General features: G+C 44.1%; 1 protein-coding gene across 1 annotated transcript in view; it reads left to right on the top strand.

Annotated features, from left to right (window-relative positions):
- The first annotated feature begins 2,409 nt into the window (after positions 1 to 2,409).
- Positions 2,410 to 21,055, top strand: part of P3H2 (prolyl 3-hydroxylase 2) — a 202,981-nt gene continuing 184,335 nt past the window's right edge. Inside the window, exon 1 of the mRNA XM_075556211.1 lies at positions 2,410 to 2,892. Within this exon, the coding sequence (XP_075412326.1) occupies positions 2,425 to 2,892 (468 nt within the window). The 5' untranslated portion in view covers positions 2,410 to 2,424. The remainder of the gene's footprint in view (positions 2,893 to 21,055) is intronic.

The following is a 21,055-nucleotide window of genomic DNA, read 5'->3' as shown; positions in this document are numbered from 1 at the left end:
GCCAAACTGCTGAAAATCACGGGCGAGTTCAGTTGACATACAGTTTTAGCCATCCATAGTCCTGAATTTTTTGTTTAAGTGGCAAACGAGATACGTTTTGGGAAGGCAGTACTTGAAGGAGGATATCACAGAACCCTGTCTTCCTGAAGAGCTCAGATTCAGGAATCTTTCATAGGACTGTACCCCCCATTCATAGACTTACTCTTTGCTTTGACAATAACCCTAGACCAGTAGTTCTCAACCTCAGATTCACATTACTATGACAGGGGCAATCTTTCTGAATAGGAGTCAGAGATCATCCTTTTAATCAGATGATGGCAGTGTTCAAGGGAATTTGAGTCATCAATTGAATGTTTCTCTAAAGTCAAGTTGAGGTTGTACAGAAGGAGATAGGTAAACAAGATATATGGACGCTTTCAGGATTGGTGTGGCATAGCCTGTAGGCGCAAATCTCTCTGCCAATGCCGATTCTTCCTGTAGGTTTTCCTAGATCGTTCCAGCCATAAGTCTTTAACTGCATCTAATCCAATGTATACCTTAATCAGTTATGCCTCATAGCTCTCTTCATTATGGTTGCCCTCATACAATATTATGAACTCCCCAAAGATAAGTACCCTAATTTATTCATCTCTCCTCCTCAGGCCACCTACTCAGAACAGCTATGCAGGCCACTAAAGATATTGACGTATTTTGAATAATGGGGCAATGTCATAAAATTCAGTGACAGTCTATAGCATAGCATCCTGGTAACTTGGGCTGTCTTAAAGCCAGACTTCTTACCCTAATGTGCATCAAAACCTTCCACTAGTGGATCGACAATCCTAGCCTCCAAAAATTTTATCTGATAACAGACACTGCTGGAGGGAATGTCTGAACAGGTGACCCAAGCGCAAACTCTGGAACAGGGAACCTTCGAGGTATTCACTTGGCATCACATTGAAATTTGTCCACCAGGGAGATGAGTCAACGGAGGGAGGTTTGGTGGAGAGAAAATAAACACATGATTATTCAGGTGTTATACAGTAAGGACTGATCATGGCCTGAGCGGTCAATCCGCCAAACTAAATGACGAAATCACCATGAAACTCTGGCAACTTGTGTGACATAATGACTGTTCTATCCAAAAGCCTTCCCTGGGGACTTTTTGTCAATCAGCTAATACACGTGGTAATTTCTCACTGTCCTTCTTTCTGCTCATGGCACTGGTGGCCAGCCAGGCTTTGGTGAAATCCCCACCCTAGGAATGCCTGCAGGAGGCAGACTGGAGTGAAGGTCTAATGCATAAGCTTCAAGGCATCCCTGGGAGGGTGTGGAGCCAAGGACAGTGAAGGGAAGAAGGGAAGTACCTTGGCTCCGAAGGTGTTTGAGAAGGAAGAGTGGCAGAGAGTCAGAGGACCAGAGCAACCAATGGTCAGCTAGTGGGTCCTTTGGAGTCTGGCAACCATTTTTGTCAGCCTTCCAGTTTTTAGCGTGGTGATCACTACTTAAGTCGTGGGGATACTGGAGTCATGACATTCATTGCCTCTTTGTTCAACTCGTACAATAATAATCTACATCTGAATACGACTTGACAACTTGTAAAGCCTGGCAGTTGTAGGAGATGAGGAAACCAAGGCTTAGTTGCAGAAGCTCACACAATTGGTAAACCAACAGACCAGAGGAAAGAAAATAGAGGTCTCTTCCCTGAGCAATGCTTGAACGTTCAGCACAGAATGCTGGCCCCCCCCCCCATTGTCCCTGCACTGCTCTCCGTTCCTGCGCTAACACATTGGCTTATCCACCCGCACAAAGTAGGATGGAAACGGCTCCAGTGAGAGAGCAGTCAACTTGGATTCTCAGGGTCTATCTACTGTTGAGTGCGCTCCGCCTGCCCGTTTCTAAGCTCTATGAACTTGGCCGAGATCCTTCTCAGATCTCTGTCAGTGGGTCGTCAGGCCCCGTGCTTCCCTCGCGGGCCGTGATGGAAGCTTCTCCGTGAGCTGACGGAGGGAAGAGTAACCCTGAACCCGCGAGGGCTGGTACCCCTTCCCGACAAGAACCGACGCTCTCACTTTAGGACGGTCGATCGCTCTCATCTCTACAAGAGGCCGGCGGTCTCCACTCCTGCGACCCACCGGGGACCCGCGTGCAGCGTTCGGTGTCCTGGGCTGGCTCGGGGTCTGCGGCCGGAGCTCGCCGGGCGCGCGCCCAGCATCGGCCCCGCTCAAGACGCGGCGGCCGGGCGGCAGGCGGAGCACGTGAGCTGTGGGCGTCCCTTGAAGAGCGCCCGGCCAGCCCTGCGCCTCCCAGTCCCCGAGCAGCCGCGGCCACCTGGTGCTCGCGGGGCCGGCGGATCGCAGCGGGGCCCGAGCCAGCGGGGCGGGACGCGAGGTGCCCGGGAGCCAGCGCGGAGCGTGGCGGCCCCGCGCCTCGGAGCGGCGGAGGATGCGGGAGCGCCTCTGGGCGGGCGCGCTGCTGCTGCTGCTGCTGCCACCGCCGCCGCCGTGGGGCGGCCCCCCGGCGAGCCCAGCGCGGGCGCAGGAGCCGCAGCCCGGGCCCGGGCAGCCCTTCGACGCGCTCTACGCCAGCGGCGTGGCCGCCTACTACCGCGGGGACTACGCGCGCGCCGCGCGCGACCTGGAAGCGGCGCTGCACGGCCACCGGCGCCTGCGGGACACGCGCGCGCGGTGCTCCCGCCACTGCGCCGCGCGCCGCCCGCTCGCGCCCCCGGGCGCCGGCCCCGCGGCCGAGCTGCCCTTCTTCCGCGCCCTGCTGGAGCGGGCGCGCTGCTGCCGCCGCTGCGAGAGCCAGCGCCTCGGGGGACCCGCGTCCCGCCACCGCGTGAGCGAGGACGTGCGCAGCGACTTCCAGCGCCGAGTGCCTTACAATTACCTCCAGCGGGCCTACGTGAAGGTACTCCGAAGCGAGCTGCTTTCCCACACCCGGCGCGCCTGCCCCTCTGCACCTCTCCCTGTCCTTAAGTCTTTCCCATGGGATCTCCCTTCACCAGTCCTGTCTGGAGATTGTGGATCCAGTTAATCTGGTGGGCTAGACCCTGCAGTCACCAAGGGAAGCGCTTGGCCAAGTAATGCCCCCTGACCCAGCACCAGCTTCTGTGTTGCACAGAGGGCTGTACCAATAAGCTGATGCTTACAAGAAGGCATTGCGCACCAAACTTGTGTGACTTCTTGTCTTGGCAGCACGAGGTGTAGCGCAAGGTCTCTTCTCTCTGTCCATGCCTGGGGTTATCTCCATCCGTCGGACCCTCTGGTTTAAGGTCCCGCAACCCATCCACACTCTTAAGTCTACACGGTTGCTCTGCAGTTTTAGTTTTTAAAAGACAGCCTCCTGAAAGCCGTAGTTAAAAGTAAAGAAAGGATCGGAGGTGAAAGAGAAGGGATACTGGAAGATGAATCTGTGTGAGGCCATCTTAGTCTCGTCAAAAGCATTTCCCCAATTGTTCCTTTTCCTTCTTTTGTGTGACTTCCCGTTCTAGGGAGTAACCTTAGGACCCAGTGACTCTGTATCACACACCCAGTACTTTCTTGGCTTTCTGTTGTGTACATCGACTTGCCTATACTGGCATATTTCCCCACATCCACATTTTGGAAGATCCATCAGATATTTTAGCCATATTTTCTGGTCAATCCCCCCCACCCATGTTACTCTCAGTAGAAATGACAGGCTTTGCAGTTATCCTGGTGTCCTCCCCCCGCCTCCCCCCCTTGTCGTAGTCTGTGTCAGCATATGGATATTTGCCCTGTCGCTGCTGTTATAGAAGTGGCTACTCTGGTGCTTGGTTGGTCAGTTGGGCTTTCCATGAACCAGACTGCGCTTAAGCAGGGCACAGAGATACCAGGGGCAGCTCTCCAACGAACTGTTTGCCACTCATTCCACAAACTCTATCCTCAAGTGATGAGCCTCTCTTGAATTGTGCACCTGTCCATGGGAGTCAGAGAATCACAAATGAGACTCGCTTTTTTTTTTTTAAGTAAAAGGGAAGAAATTTATTGGAGCCCATATGGGAACCCTAGAGGGGCCCAGCATACCCTACTGTGTAGGCATGCCCAGCAACAGGTCACACCATTCACTGTACCCCCATATCCCAGAGGGACTCCCCTTGAGTGCAGCCCCAAAGCCCCAGGACTAGCTGGGTGGGGACGGTGACTAACTTTTAACACCTAGGGCTGAAACTAACGTGCTGGAGTTTTCTAGACTGGTATTTTGGGCAGGAAATGAGCTGAAAGCCCAAGTCCTTTAAGAACTTTCCTTACACTGCCTGTGACTCCTGATGGATCTGCCAAGGCATGTCTTAAGCATTAATCTGTTATCTTAAAAATGATTTGTACAGCTTTTTAGTTGTGTTGCGGAAATCAATGGCTACTAGGCAGAGAGGAGACATTTCAGGCTCTGACAGCCGAACATAGCATGTGGCACTTCTCAGAGCAGAACATGGGTAGTAGAGATTGATCCCTGTAACATGAACCTCCCAAAAAACAGTCTCACTTGAGAGTTTTGCAGTCCTACTGATAAGTCATGCCACACATCTGTATATTTTCCTTTTATAGTTCTGGAGAAGGCATATGAGTAGGTATTCAAGTCCAGTTCTATAAAAATAACCATGAGATGCACTTAAAGGTGGGTTCCTTTGTATTTGAGCTAGCTCCACTGTTAACCGTAACACCTATCAGTCGTCTCCCAGCTTAAGTCTTCTGGTTGGACGTTAACGGAAAGGAAGCCTTGAATTTGTAGGCTTTACATGCCTTACATTCTTGCAGTGAGTTAATAATAGAACCAAGGCATGGGCATCTTCATGTCACCTTAAGGTAAACCGGTGGTGCTTGAAGTTTTTAAAAAGTATGTGTAACTGCATGTCCTGATTTCTCTTCTCAGGACAACGTGTCTGAGGCCCAAAGTCTTGAATAGTCCTCCCAAGTTCACCTCCACTCCCACAGGCAAAGTTTCTTTGATCTGGCAATTGCCGTCCCTTAAACAGGAAACTTTCCCACCTTTTTAGAGAGCCACTTCTGATGGTCGCCATCATTTCTGTGATACAGCATGCCCTCTGAGTGCCTCCTGACTAACTCAAAAGGAACTCTGAAAGAAACTCTCAAAAGAAAAAGGCTTAGCATAGACTTAGCTTCTCGGGACACACACACACTCTCTCACACACACACTTATATGATAAAGAGTCTGGGCCTTTCTGACAGCGTTTGTGTTTTTGCCCATTCCTGGATGAGTACTTGAATTGTGTACCTGGATTTGCACTTGAAAAGGAAAATGCTGAGTCAGGTTGAACTCAGTGAGCACTTGTTGGGCTAGGTTTTGAGATTTCTGACTTAGACTAGAAGGTCAGTCTGGAAGACTTCATAGAGATAATGAAATGGGTGCCTTTCATCTGTGGATTTATACCCTTGAGGAGCCCTCGGGAAGTTGGTCACTCTTCGGTTCTCAGGGCCTCTACTGATGGAAGCAGATCTCATCCGGGAAGAATGGAAGAAGGATTGAGATTTAGGACCTGGGAGCACTATTGAGTTAAATTCTCCATTTCAAAGATGAGGGGCAGGAGTCACCTAGGGGGGAAGAGATCACCCATTGTAATGTATTTGGCAACAGGGCTAGCATGATATTGTGGAATAATTCCAATCTGGCCTTCAGGAAGCTGAGCTCTGCCATGACTGATACCCATGCTCATGCTAATGCCCAAAGCGTGGCTTCTGGGCTCAAAGAAGGCTGTAGTCTCCATAGTCATTTTATGCCCAGATTTGGACAGCTCCAGGGATCACTAGGCCCTTGTTCTAGGGCCTAACAGACACTGGGATTCATCCTAAGGTCTGCTCAAAAGAACACTCTCAGTACCCGGCGTATTAGAAGTTTGTCTGGACGACTAGGAGTGGGTAATTAATTCAACCTTGCCTCTTTCTCACTTGTTGTTTTAAAGTCCGAGCAAGAGTCTTTAAATGTTTTATTTTTATCATTTAAATTGTAAGATATAACTCCTGATTCATGGCTATGTAAATGGGAGATCATTTTCTTTCCTTTTTCTCTGTGTTTCTTTTTTTTTAAGTATAAATCACTGTACTGGGGGTTCTTACAGCTTTTATAACAATCCGTACCTCAAATGGACACAAGCACATTTTTACATTTGTTGCCATCATCATTTTCAAAGCATTTTCTACTCCCCTTTATAAAACCAGCTACTCTTGATGATAATCCACCTTGTGGCACTTCATGGGGATTGACTTAATTTGTATTTCTAGAAGAGATAAAATTAATAAATTCAAGGAATTTCCTCATTCTTATTCTGGTTTTCCTGCTGGCTTTCTGTTTCTTTAATGAATGCCTAAGAGAAGAAATTTAAAACCCAGGCTAAAACTACATTCTGTGTAGCTTGTTAGTTCAGAATACAAGCCTTTTCTTATACTCCATATTTAAATTTATTTTATCTATATAGCAAATCTGTATATTTTGTCCACAAATGATTTAAAGAATGGGGTAGATTGTATATTTACTTAACATAGCTGTTAGGAAATTCTTTCAATGTTCGTTTCTCAAAGATTAAGGCTTTTCGCCCTCTCCACACAATTTAGCCTTTGTGTGTGTGTGTCTAAACTAAACCAAATCCATTGCCATTGAGTTGGTTCCAACTCTAGCAAATCCTAAAGGACAGACTAGAACTGCCCCGAGGGGTTCCAAGGCTGTGGGCTTGGACAGTTTCATTCCTTTCTATGTATGGACACCTGATAGCATCTTTCTCCTGAGGAGAGAGATTGGCAGGCTAGAATCACCAACCTCTTGAATAGCTGAGTACTTAACCCCTATGCCACCCGGGCACCACCAGACCACCACATTTATGTTCCACTGTTTAGGAAGGAAACCTGGGAGCCACTTTGTCTAGGTAACTCTAAGGACTTGTATGCCAAGGCGATACAATCTCAATGGTTTTCTTGTCGAAAGTTGTCCATTTGCAGGCGCAGTCAGAATGTTAGCAGTCATTTTTGATTCTTTATGTAAAGTGAGTGGCATGGAGTCTTAAAACTGAAAGGAGAATAACTAGAGCTTACATGTCTCTCTCATCTCAGTCAAGTGAATCATAGGCTCTTTTATAGACTAAATAAAGAAAAGTCACAAACTGCTTGTCTCTTTTCGCAGATCCCGTCTCTGATACTTGAATGGATTCGGTCACTAATATCCTCTGTTCGCTGAAAACCCCAAAGAGATATCTGATGTGTATGGAATGCTTTGGAGATATTTGATGAAGTGTCATCTTGCATCTTAGGTGGGACTTGATCAACTCTGAAATGTGGCCAAATCACCTAAGAGGAAAACTCATCTGATTTGGTATAATCATGGTCCTTTTTAATTGTAAGGATCTGAGTACACTGGATTTTTCAGCATCATAGATCTTAGAGCATGAAAGCATCTTGTTAACTCTCGCCCTTTAAGGAAAATAACGGCTTTGGCTGGTAATGTAAGGGTGAGAGAGAGGGGGGGGGGTGATTATTTCACTCAAGATCAAGAAATGAGGTCAAGACAGGGACAGGCATCATACTCATTGAAACGATAAATGTGCTGTCGGTTGAGGGGCCCTCGGAGCACATGGATTCTCTTCCCTGTCATTTAGTGATGGATGACACTAATCCCAGTGGTTCTATGATTTCTGAAAAGATCAGCGAGTTGAGCTTTGTGAACAATGTTGGTGTTCTAATTTAGAATCCAGAGCTTGTGCCATATTCTCATATGAAGGGACAGGAAGCCCTGGGTGGGGCAAATGGTGGAGTGCTCTAACAGGGCTAAGAGTTTGGCAGTTCAAATTCACCTATTGGCACCATAGAGGAAAGACCTGGCCATCTATTTCTTATAGGCCACAGTCCTTGGAAACTGTATGGAGCACAGCTACACTCTTGAACATGTGGTTTCACTATGAGTCAGAATCCGTTCATGAATGTATGTGTGTGTATATATAATATATATTAGTGGGCTAGCTCACTCCTGGAGGCAGTCTGGTGACTCCATGGTGCTTGTGAGACCTACAGTGGACCTGCTGCTCTCAGAGACAAAGCAGACACAAACCAGAGCTTCCTGGACTGCTTCCCCCACGCTGCATGTTCGTTCCCATGATATATAAAGACATTCAGCCAAGAGTCACAGTTGTCTGGTGGAAAATTTTGCATTTCCCATTAGGAAAAATAATTTCTCCTGTCTTTTTTTTTCCTATTCAGATTTTCTTCTATAATTCTTTTTCTGTATTTTTATGCATCCCTCCTTTCTTGCTGTCTGGCTTTCTAGTTATACGATTCCACCGGACTTAATCCTTATTTGTCAAGTGTCCAAAACACGTATTACCAAAAAAAAAAAGGTTAGCAGTCAGACTTCTGAGTGGTGTCCCTAGTGTGTGTATATGAGTTTCTGTTTTCAGTACTGAAGAGAACTTGCAGATGATGGTAGGCAAAAGCCAGTTTCACTCTAAAACACTCCTTTCCCCTGTACTTTGTGTACTACACTCTCCTCCCTTTTCCTTGCCACTCCTTGTGTTATTCAGGATCCTGTTCTTGCTGTTGGGTGCCACTGAATCCCTCTGACGCATAGTGACAGAGTAAAACTGCTTTAGGAGATGCTTTCTTAATGGGGAAAAAGCCCGGCCATGCACTGATGGAGTGCTTACCCACTGAGTATTGTACTGTGGTTTGAGCCTACCCGTGGCTCCGAGAGAAACAGCAGCGCTCTCTGCTCCCACAAAGATTACAGCTTTGGAAATGCTATGGGGCACTCCTACTCTGCCATCTAGGTTCTCTGTGTGTCAGGGTGGACTGCGGAGCAGTGCGTTTAATGGGTAATCCTTAAGGGAGCATGTTTTCAGATGGTTCCTTCCCACAAACTTGCAATCTTTTGTTTAACTGTTGATGAGTGCTTAACCGTTATGGCACCATGGCTCATTATTAAAGATCTGCCCGGTAGAAATGCATCTGAAAAGAAGGGAGTTGAGAAGATGAATGGGAGAAGGGAAGAGCACATCATTGTAGAGGCAATGTCAGGTTTCTGGCTCTAAAATAATGAAGGGTATATTTGCCTTAGCTGCAAATATATTCCTGTATGTAGTGGAGAGTACAGTGAATAAAGCTGTGAAAAGTTCTTAAACATAACCAGACACCTTGAGGGAATCAAGTGCTGGGTCTGGGCGATCAGGGTCAGAGTCTCAAGGGACACTACTGTCAACTGACATAATGTAGCCCACAGTGTTCTGCATCTCTCTGCGATGAGTAGATATTAGGATCTTAAAAGCTTGTAAGCAGTGCAGCTATTGGTCTGTCCCCATATGGAAGAAAGAAGAATTATGAAAGTCAAAGGCACATGGAAACAATCAGTCTAATGTACTGACAGACCACAAGACTGTCAGTGTCCAGGACCCTGAAACCAGAAAATATGGATGGTGCCCAGCTACCACTCTGAATTGCTCTGAAAGCAATCACATTAATAGAGTGTGAGAAAAGGGTGGAACAAAATTTAAAATCATAAGAAACCAGGCTTATGGGTCTGATTGAGACTAATGGACACCCCCCCACCGCTAGATTTATGGCCTCAATCACTCTTCAGAGCTGATACTGAACTCATCTCCATGGTGCAATTTTCACCCAAACTACAGCTAGATTTACAAGGAGAACAATCACACCAGTGATGTTCACATATCTAAACATAAGTAAATAAATAAATGACCTAAGTCCATAAAGCTTCTGCTCTTTTGAAGACCTCTTATGTCCCTTTCCCCTGTGCCTTATGTAAGACTTAGGGATGGGTTTGGGGAAGATGCAGAAAACAGCTATTGACTCCTTGCCCTCAAAGAGGTCAGGCTTTAATGTCACAAATCATTATAATGCAGGGTAACAAGGCCAAGGGTCAACTCTGATATAAGTAGAGGATAATGTATATTACCCTTCTACTTATACCATCTGTTATAACTTCAGGAATACTAACCATTTATACCAATTTATTTTCATTATTCTCTCTGGTCATTGAAGTGGTTGGACAGCCTGTTCAGTGTAAGTTCCTGCCCTTTAACTCTTAACTCTAAGGGCATTACGATATTATTTGACCCTCACCTGTCAATGAGAGTCAAATCAGGTGAACTTGATATTGTTCTCTAAAACTGTGCCAGGGAAAGTTAATTGAGAAGCAGTTACAGCTGGTGAGGAGTTGGTAGACTCAGAGAAGCCGTCCCACAGAGCAGAAGAGTTTAACATCTCTGAGCTCTCCAGGGGCTGGGGCTAGTTTTCAGCGTGGAAGGTTTTGGACATAGAGTTGAGTGTGGGAATATACCACCAAAAGTGACCCCGTAGAGTTCCAAAAGGGATGACTTTCCAATTGTTTCTAAATTCACAAAGGATAGGGAAAATCCAAACCAAAAAATTTAAAGCAAGCAACATAAAAATTCTTTAATCAGTAATTAGGCATAGTTTGAAAATCATCAAATTCTACATGAACAAAGCACAAAACTGTGGCAGGTTTACCAATCATAGTTCAGCTAAGAAAACAACAGACATACCTTCACAGGAAAGAGAACTTGAGCTAAATTATCTAAAATTTACAACTGAGCTGATTCCATTTAGTGGAAAATAATTTACTCCTTTGCTTTCTGAAGACAGACCTAAAACAGTAGAACAATATGTTCAACCTGAGATTTTTATTGATCTCCAAATTTGACATTTAAGCACATGTTTTTTTCATGTATGAATGAGTGTTGTAAAGACTGCAAAGAAATAGGCATGTGGAATGCTGACTATAGAATTGACTGTGTTACGAAGACACACGGACAACTCGCTGTCATGTCACTAAGTGACAAGACTGTAAGTGAGGCACAGAGGTTACGAGTTGAACTTTGATCACAAAGTCAGCAGTTCAAAACCACCAGCTGCTCAGTGGAGGAAGGAAAACACATTTTACTTTCTTAAGGAGTCACACTCAGAAACTCACTGTCCTCTAGGGCCACTAGGGGTTGTCACCGAGCTGATGGTAGTGAGTTTGGTTTGGTTTTTGTAAGTGAAACACAGCTTACTGAGAGAGGATTGTTGTTAGGTGCCATTGAGTCAGCTCCAACCCATAGTGACCCTGTGCACAATTGAACAAAACACTGCACGGTCCTATGCCATCCTCACAATTGTTCCTATGATTGAGCCCATTGATGCAGGCATAGTGTCAGTTCATCTCATTGAGGGCTGCCCTCTTTTCCATCGCCCTTCCACTGTATCAAACATGGTGTCCTTCTCCAGGGACTGGTCTCTCCCAACAATATATCTAAAGTATATAAGATAAAGTCTTGCCATCCTTGCTTCTAAGAATCACTCTGGCCTTATTTTTTCCAATACAAACACGTTTGTCCTTTTAGCAGCCCATGGTACTTTCAGTATTCTTCTCCAGCACCACAACCCAAATGCCTCCATCCTTCCACAGTCTTCCTTATTCTTGTCCAGCGTTCACATGCACATGATGCGACGGAGAATACAGTGGCTTGAGCGAAGTGCATCTTAGTCCTCAAATTGACAGCCGACTCCATAGTACCCTAAAGAGGTCTTATGCAGCAGATTTGCCTATTGCAGTATGTCATTTGATCTGATTGCTGCTTCCACATTGATTGTGGATCCAAGCAAGACAGAATCCTCGACAACATCAGCCTTTTCTTCATTTACCGCGATGTTACCTATTTGTCTAATTTGGTCTTCTTTGCATTGAATTGTAACCCATACTGAAGACTACAATTCTTGATCTTCATCAAGACATGCTTTAATTCTTCCTCACATTCAGCAGTCAAGGTTGTGTCATTTACACGCTGCAGGTTAATAAGCCTGGTAATCAGCATCCTTCAACCCTGATGCCACACTCTTCTTCATATAATCTAACTTCTCAGATGATTTGATCAGCATATAGATTGAACAGGTGTGGTGAGAGGATAAACCTCTGATGCATCTTTCTTGATTTTAAACCATTAAATATTTAAGATATTAAATATTACACGTCCCCCCTTTCTAAATTAAACCTTGCTTTAGACCTCTGTATAAAATGAATATATATATTTAAATAATTTTACTGGGGGCTCTTGCAGCTCTTACCATAATTCACAATACATCCAACATTTGTACATATGTTGCCATCATTATTTTAAAAACATTTTCTTTCTACTTGAGCCCTTGATCTCACCCTCCTCATTTTCCTCCTTACCCACACCCCTTCTCTTATGAACCCTTGATAATTTATAAAAACAAAAAAATCATGTCTTACACCGACCACTGTCTCTCTTCACCCTCTTTTAGAATTCCACTAGCTGACTAGAAGGAAGGGTCTATCTTTAGCACCCCAACTTATTGAAACTGCCTCCTGCCACATTCTTCCCCGCTAACTATCCCTCTTTATAGATGGGAATATAAAGCCTGAAGGAAATCCAAGGTGCCCAAATCTACCCTGCAGCTAAATGGCTGAGCAAGGACTACAATCGAAGGATCTCAACTCTATCTCTGCGACAATGCCATGGGCAATCTGTGAAGCCATCCGGAATATACGGATACACGAGAAAATGAAAATGAAATGCATGGCAACGTGCTTGCACGGTTGGCTAAATATCCTCAAGCAGTGCTACGTCTTGCTCTCCTATTAACATTCTGCCCACTTATTTTCTGATATTTGGGACAATTCAGGAAAAGAGACCTAGGTCAATGATGTGCCTCAGAAATCCTAACAGAAATGAATGAAGCTAGCAGTCCTCTTTGGAAAGGAAGAGAAGAAATAAAAACCAGGATAAAGAATATCCAAGATGTCAGAATTTCCAGTTTAGGTTATAGGAATGATCTTGCTGGAATTTATTATCTGCTATTATGCATTCAGTTTTTGTAAAAATATTGGAACACTGCTGAAGACTTGTGAATTTTTTCTGGGACTGAGGACAGAAATTAAGAAAAGTAAAAGGCATAACAAAATAAATACATATGAAGCAAAGAAATTGGTAATTAACCCTGAAGTAGGGAAACGTTAAGTGAGCCAATTATGATTTATTCTTCTTGTTTGAATGTTAAATTTATAGTTTGAGCTCTGCCAAGATCAATATACTTGCCTGGATAAATCAGCACACAATTAAAATTCCTGGCACAGTGAATGACTTTAAAATCAGATCTAGTTGTTTTAAAAAAAATCATCTCAAATCATAGTATCAAAGACTAATCAAAGAAACCATACTAATTATTTCCTCACTGAAGCAAGAGCGATTACTTCATATCATTTTTAAGACTGAGATTTGGATTACCAGCTTTTGATTCTAGTCCACAGCATTTATAAATGCTGCCAGAGATGGAGGGAGAGTTAATCAGTGTTTCTGGGAGATTCCCAAGGGTTCTGTTAGAGAGTGGAGGGTACAGGTATTTAGGTCAGTTAGGATTTACACCTGAGTTTCTTTACTCATCTTTGAATAATTATTTGTGGTCGGAGATTGCCCTGTGTATTTTACGGTGATGGACGGAACAACATCTCTGATGTCTCTCCACTAGCTGCCAACACCTCCATCAGACACAGGTTGTAGCAACACACATGGCTCTCTATATTGCGAAATGCTTCTCAGGGCATTTTTTGGCCTCCTCTTGAGACCCACTTCCAGAAACGTTTAGCCATATTGAAGATGATTGGGCATCGGTGCTGCTGCCAGTTGCCATTGAGCCAGTTCTGACTCACGTGATCTGATGTACAACAGAATGAAGCACTCCCTGATTGCATACCATTTTCATCATCTTCCTATGTTTAAGTGCCTCTTTGACCGTCTCCTTGACTAAGCATGATGTCTTTCTTCAGGGATTGGTCCTTCCTGACAACATGTCCACACGAGAAATCAAGTTTACCTAAGTATAAGTCAAGTGTTTGACAATGTATAGCTCACTCACGTGTTTGACAATATACAGATTACCGTCTCCCAAGTAGGCAGTAGTGTCCCCTGGGGGCACTGGAATGGTCCTGGGGATTACAAAAGTAGGTACCTACACTTTATCATGGGCTATGGGCTACAGTCCAAACGTCTTTTCATGGCCAAGAGATGCTGAGGATGTTTTTTTTCTGAAAAGGAGGTAATAGGTAAATAAAGTTTGACAGCCTCTGATATTGATGATGAAAATGTGTCAGTTTTTAACGACGGCTTAACACCTTCCATGAGGAACAAATATATTAGCAATAGAGCCTCTCTACTCAAAACTCTAGGTTCATACAATCCTGGAGTTATCCCACAGTGTCCCCCTCCCGTGTGTGCAGCAGCCTTTAGGAAAGACAAGAGGATGTGATGTCCATTTACGTGTGCCCCTAACAACAGGGCAGGTTGCTCTCAGGATACAAAGGCATCCCCTCAGTTGTGAACTGCAAGCTCCAGCATCAATACATTCTCTTTCCAGTGAGCAGTTCTCAATCCCAATCACACGAAAGCACTCCTCTGCATGCTTTAACTGTCTGATGATTAGCTCTTTATCGCATCTATTCTTAGAACACAACTCGACATGGACAAAAATGGCAATTCCGAGAAGGCTGGGAAATAAAAAGATAAGAAGTGGTCAGAGGAAAGAAAACATGCCATCGAGATCGAGATGGGAAGACAGAGGAAGGCTAGAGACACTGACAAAACGAAGCTGAGGGAAGCAGGCACCATCACATCAAATTACAAACACAGACTCTCAGACATGGAAGGACCCCACTGCCTAAAACAAAACTTGGATGCACCACACTCAATATGCACGTCTCTTGTAAAACATATAATTCAAAGCAAATATTTACATAGATTCATACTCTCTTGGGGTGTTCCTACTTTGAGGAAGAACGGGGTAGTAGAACTAGACAATGTGTCAGTGAAACAGTGAGGGAAACAATGAGTTCACTATAGGAAGTGTCTTTACGTGTACAGCACTGAGCTTAGTATTAGCAAATGATCTGAACCCTTTCTAAAAGAGGGAAGGGCCACACACAATCAAGCAAAGCAAAATAAAACAAAATAAAGCGAAACCAGAACCCCACGTCGACAAATAACAACTCCAACCAGAGAGGGATTCCCAATAAAAATCAATGTCTTCTATTAATTTCATTAAATGACGTTTGTTTCCCTATCGACTTTTGAAAAGTTGATTGAGCTTTTTTAGTTGTGACACTGTTTGTTAGGCCCTGGAGATCTGAAGATGAATAAAGCGCTTCTACTTTCAGGCAAGTCACAGTCCATTGAGAGAAACAAATGTGTGCACACCTGTAATATTTACTACATGGATGAGAGGCAGAGGTACGGTTCAAGCTCTAAAGGTGAAGTAATGTTACTGAAATAGCATGGCTAGCAAACAACAGAGCTAGGATATGAACCTAGGTCCTTCTGATGCTAAAACTTGAGCCTCCCAGTTTTAACATTGAATTGAACTCAATTCAAAAAAGAGTTGCTTTTTCTAAGTTGTACAACTCTGGGAAAGGTTGCCTATATGCACCTCAATTTTGTTTTCGTTTTGTTTTAAGTTAGAAAATGGAGCTAGTCAGACTTACTCTTTTAGAATTCTTGTGAGAAGGTTTTATTTTGTTTTGTTTTAAGGAATTCCTGGCTAACACAAATAGTTAAGCACAGGTAACTAGCCATCGGGTTGGCGGTTCAAACGCACGCAAAGGCATTTTGGAAGGCAATCTTGTGATCTTCTTGTGAAAGCTCCCAGCATTGAAAACCTATGTATGGGTCACCAGGTGTCAGAATCAACTCAACTATTAACAAGAGAGCAATTAGATAGAAGATTGTGAGTAGTTATCAGGGATGGGCAATAGGGTAGAAGGACAAGTCACAGCCTAAGGGGGTGGTTATGAGTTGGGTTGCTAACTGCAAGGCCAACAGTTCAGAACGACCAGCCAGCACTGCTCGAGAAAGATGAGGCTTTCTACTCCTGTAAAGAGTAGTCTCAGAAACTCTGGGGCATTTTGACTCGATCTTACAAGACCACTATGCATCGATAATTGCTTGATGGCAGTGAGTGTGTAGCAGTCTGGGTAGACTAGAAAGACAAATCCATAGACACATATATGTACATAAGAAAGAGTATATATGTATATGTATATATATACTATATATATATATCTATATATATATATAAAAGAGCAGTTGGATATTGAGAAAACATCCCAACCCAATCCAGATCAAGTCCATAAGTATGATATTAGCCCAGATGTCCAACACCAATTTATAAAATCCTCTACTGACTCACGAAACACATGCAATGATGCCGCATGCAGGAAGATCAGAGGCCAGTGGGTGGGAAGTCTTGTAGATCCAGTGGCATTGTAAGCATGTTAGTGTTGGTAGGGGTCTCCATGTGGCTTCTCCAGGTCCAGGGTTCTGGCTGCATCAGGGTAGGTCCATGTGATTTCTCCTTAGGGATGTCTCACAGGGAGTCAGCCTGGTCAATAGAGAGTCTCCAAGGAAGTGAGCAGAGAGAGAAGTGTCTCCCACCTCCAAGGGGTAAAATACAGGAGTTCCCAGAAGTCTCAGGAGAAGGCCATGCCCACAAAGAGACTTCATTGGCTATGACAGACTGACAGACTAGACTCCACCCCTTCATTCTTAATCCTTTCAAGGCCCAAATTGACACCAGATTACATAACTACCACAGTGTGGGATTTTGGGGGGAGGCATATTAAGCTTCTGGACGGGTGATAGAAAAACTTGCAAATGGATGATGGTAAAATAACAGGTTTTGTTACACACATGCATATTTACTACACAAGATCTCTTTTGAATGATCAAAACAAAGATGTCACTTTGAGGACTAAGGTGCATGTGATGCAAGCTATCGTAGTTTAAGCTGCCCATGCATAGTTTACTTGTATGTGACATCAGTGATATTGTTCTATAGTCTGAGCATTCTGTTGGATGGCCTTTCTTTGGAATCAGCACAAAAATGGAACTCTTGCTGTCAGTTGGCCAAGTAGCTGTCTTCCCGATTTCCTGGTATAGAAGAGTAAGTGCTTCCCCTTCTGCACAAGGTCTCTCTAGAGGATTGAAAAGCAAGCTTTACTTTGAGGACTAAGGTGTGCCTGACTCAAGCCATCATATTTTCCATTACCTGATATGCGTGTAACAATTGGACACTGAATGCGGAATACTGAAGAAGAATTAGCCCATTAGAATTGTGCTGGAGAAGTATATTGAAAGTACCCTGGACTGCATAAAGGACGAACTAATCTGTGTTGGAAGAAGTACACACAAATTGTTCATTAGAGGCAAGGATGGCAAGACGTTGTCTTACGTTCTATTGTCAGGAAAGACCAATCCCTGGAGAAGGACATGATGCTGAGTAAAGTGGAGGGGCAGAGAAAAATAGACCATCCTCAAGGAGATGGATTTACACAGGAGATGGATTTGGATTTACAAGGAGATAGATTTACACAGTGGCTGCAACAATGGGCGCAGGCATAGGATGGTGCAGGACAGTGCAGTGTTTCGTTCTGTTGTGCATAGAGTCGCTATGGGTTGGTACCAACTCGATGGGACCTAACAATGACAACCTGCATGTGAAAGCTGAGCAAGGAAAACTGAGCAAGGAAAGCTACCAGGAGAATTAATGCTTTTGAATTATGGTTTGGGCATAGAATATGGAAAGTACCTTGGAATACCAGGAGAACAATCTGTCTTGGAGAAGTACTGTTGAATTCTTCTTAGAAGTGTTCAGGAAGGCAAGACTTCTCATGTACTTCGGACATGCTTTCAGGAGAGATCAGTTCCATGAAAAGACCATCCTGATGGTAGAAGGTCAATGATCTGTATTGAGGCATGATAAATGTAACGGAGAAGATCATTACATATGAGAAAGGAACATAGACAGCTCCAGGACAAACTAAAAACTTTGAGCTACTGGCTTCTGGCACATTGTTGTATACGTGGGAGCACATATGAATGTTTCCCTGCCTTTTTTCCCTTTTATTCATTTTATTGGGGTTTCTTAAAGCTCTAACAATCCATACATCAACTGTATCAAGCGCATTTGAACATGTGTTGCCATCATCATTTTCTAAACATTTTTTTTTCTGTTTGAACCCTTGGTATTAGCTCCTCTTTTCTCCCTCCTTCCCCCATTCTCCCACCCTCGTGAACCCTTGATAAATTATAAAATATGCTTATTTTCATATCTTACACTGACCTCTGTCTCCCTTCACCCCTGTTTCTGTTGTCCTTCCCCTTTGGTGGTGGGGTAGGGTGGGGGTTATACACTGATCATTAAAAGAAGAGTTGGATCAAAAGAAGAGAAGTTATCAGGAATAAGATCATGGCTCAAATAAAGGAGACTTTTCTAACAGGAACAGCTGTTTTGTGTATACTGGTTTCAGAAGGCATTGAGAATGCTATTGTCTGGAGGTGTTGAAACATGACTTAGACACATGCTTGCTATGCGGGTTGTCTTGAGGTTTAAGCATCAACTTGATGTTGAAATATATGAGAGTTAACATATTTTCCAATACAGGCGCGCCGACAATCATGCTTTCATGAAAGGCCAGTGCGTCTCCAGCCCACAGAGGAGATGATTAGATTTTTTCATTGGAAAAGCCCCCATATCTCTCTAACCTACTTTGTAGGTTTAGGCGATATAATCTTAGACCAGGGTCACTGGCAGACTCCATGACAATAACTTAGAGGATGCAAAGAAAGCAAGAGGAGAAACATTATCGAGGCCTTCAAATACACACACAGGCACACACTCACCAAATGTTGAGCAATAGCACGTGTATGATTTACATTAGGCCTATGGCTTCTGGCTCAAGCCTTTCTGAGATAACATCTGAAATAGATTCAGTTGTGGTTACATAGCACCCCAAGGAACTTAAAGTTAAATTTATTCTAGAGGATCCAAATGTCTCTGCTTCGGAATCAAATGCGGTGGTACACTGCTCGAAGCAAATCTATCACAGTGTACTAAAACAGAGACCAATTTAGGTTACAGACCCTTATCGTCTCATCTGTGTGTCACACCTGTGTGTTCATCTGAAGCGTGGGCATTTTTTACACTGTAGCCCAGCGCTAACCTTTTGAAAGTGTAAATTCCTGCCAATTTTTTTCTTATGTAGGTTGCTGGAGTATCTGTCCAATATGCAGGTTTATTCAGAGGCCCCCTCATTCCCTGCTTGGGAGAAGAAGGTATTCTACCTGCCTCCACTGGGGAGCAGAAATCCAGGTTCTCTGCCCACAGATAAGATGGGGAGAGGCGTGGCCTTCACCCTCCTATGGCGCTTAGGTGTTGAGCGGTTGAGGTGAAGTAGATGGATATTGTTGCATATGCTTCTGTCATGCCTAGCTTTCTCCTCTCCTTGGATTAGAGAAAGCAAACTTTTTGGAGGGATCTTGTTTTTCTGCCTCTATTGTCCCATTTTATTGTCTTGCTTCTCCAGAGGTCAGCAAATATATAGCCCCAAACATCCAATCTGTTGCTGCAGAGTCAATTCTGGCTCATCGTGATGCCGTAGGCTAGAGGAGTGCTATTCCAGGGAGTTTCCAAGGCTATAACTGTTTATGGAAACAGACGGCCACCTCTCTTCCAGAGAGTGGCTGGTGTGTGCTGCCTGCTGCCCTTTCCTTTCACAGCAAGCCCTTTAACCACTCTGCCACTTAGGGATCTTTCTTAAATACATGGGAGAGGCAAGGACAGAACCTAGAAAATTCACCCACATGTGATTCTTCCATTGCCAGGAGTCTAGCCAGTCAGTCTGTTGCTTCTTTCCACACTTCAAAGGCCTCCTGTTTGCCTGATGTACCATGCTCAGGGTTTCCAGGGGAACTGTCGGGAGAAATGAGTTTACCTTTGTAACTAAAAGTCTTCCTGTATATAATTTAAATGATGAGGATGAAGGAGAAGAATGCAAACAGGAATGGGCTTGACTTGAAAATACCAGCAGAACTCTGTCACCAGTGCGTTGCTATAAAAACTACAGAACAGCCTTTCTGAAGCCCCATGACAATCGTGAGTCAACTCTCTGTCACCATTGCTGAGCGCTCTATCCTGTTTCTGCTTTACAGGTGTGAGAAAGAGCACTCTTACGGAGTTACCCCTAGCCTGCCCTTCTCCTTGTTTATTGATCCACAGAGGAGGCCTCTCGGGAACAGTACTATTTAACTCTTCATAAATAAAGGTTTGATCATCTTGGCTCCATTCACATCAGAGCGCAGGAATTTTAAAAATGTAACCATTTAAGATGAGATTAGATAGAAATGTTTCCCTTTCCCATTGCTTCATCATAAATATGGCATTCCCATAATGGATACCTGCTGAGTTCCAGAATTCGCAGATAAATTACACATGAGCGTTTGCCCTAAACAGTTCCACATGGTTGACATCATTGTGTGACTCTTGGCACTTGGTAGGAACTCAGTACCAGCGTGTTGCATTTGAATTTCTAATTCTGTGTTTAGTTAGGTATGTACAAATATATTGTCTGCACTTGAATGTAATTTTCAGGACAGCTCTTTCATAGGTACTGAATTCTTTCTTCGAGTTAAAATCAATGTGGCGTTGGGAGTGATGCATTGAAAAGTTATCAGAATAAGGACCTTGGGATCCGTGGCTCTAATAACTCTGCTACTAAGTCTATGGCTCTATGACAATTAGCTCCCGCCATTTTCTTGGCTTTCGTTTTTCCTTTGTAAAATGAGGTGGTCGCAGGTGTCGTGCTGAAAGCCTGTACCAGCCTGAGAAGCACAAGCCCACCAATACAGAGCCGCTTCCATTCCTAGCGACCCTACATGGGGTCTCCAGAGTGGTGAATGTCATGGAGGCAGAGAGCCTCACCTTGCTCACGCACACTGGCCGCTTGGGTGGAACTTTGGGTCTTTTCACTAGTAGGCTAGCGCCCACCTGACATCGCAGCTAGCGCACCCTCTTCAAGCAGCTGTAAGCTATTTGAATATTTGGGTATTTCCTGTGATGAACAAAATAATTAAGTGTTTCTAAACTGGGAGACTCAGCAGCACCTGAACGTTTATGCTCTTTAGCCTTCATCTAGTCTAAATTTTAAAATATCCTATTTTAACCTCAGACGTTAAAACAAACCAACAAACATG

This window comes from Tenrec ecaudatus, chromosome 8, assembly GCF_050624435.1.
Source record: "Tenrec ecaudatus isolate mTenEca1 chromosome 8, mTenEca1.hap1, whole genome shotgun sequence".
NCBI classification, from domain to species: domain Eukaryota; kingdom Metazoa; phylum Chordata; class Mammalia; order Afrosoricida; family Tenrecidae; genus Tenrec; species Tenrec ecaudatus.
Note: the sequence above shows the minus strand (reverse complement) of the source record. Positions and strands in the feature narration are given on the sequence as shown.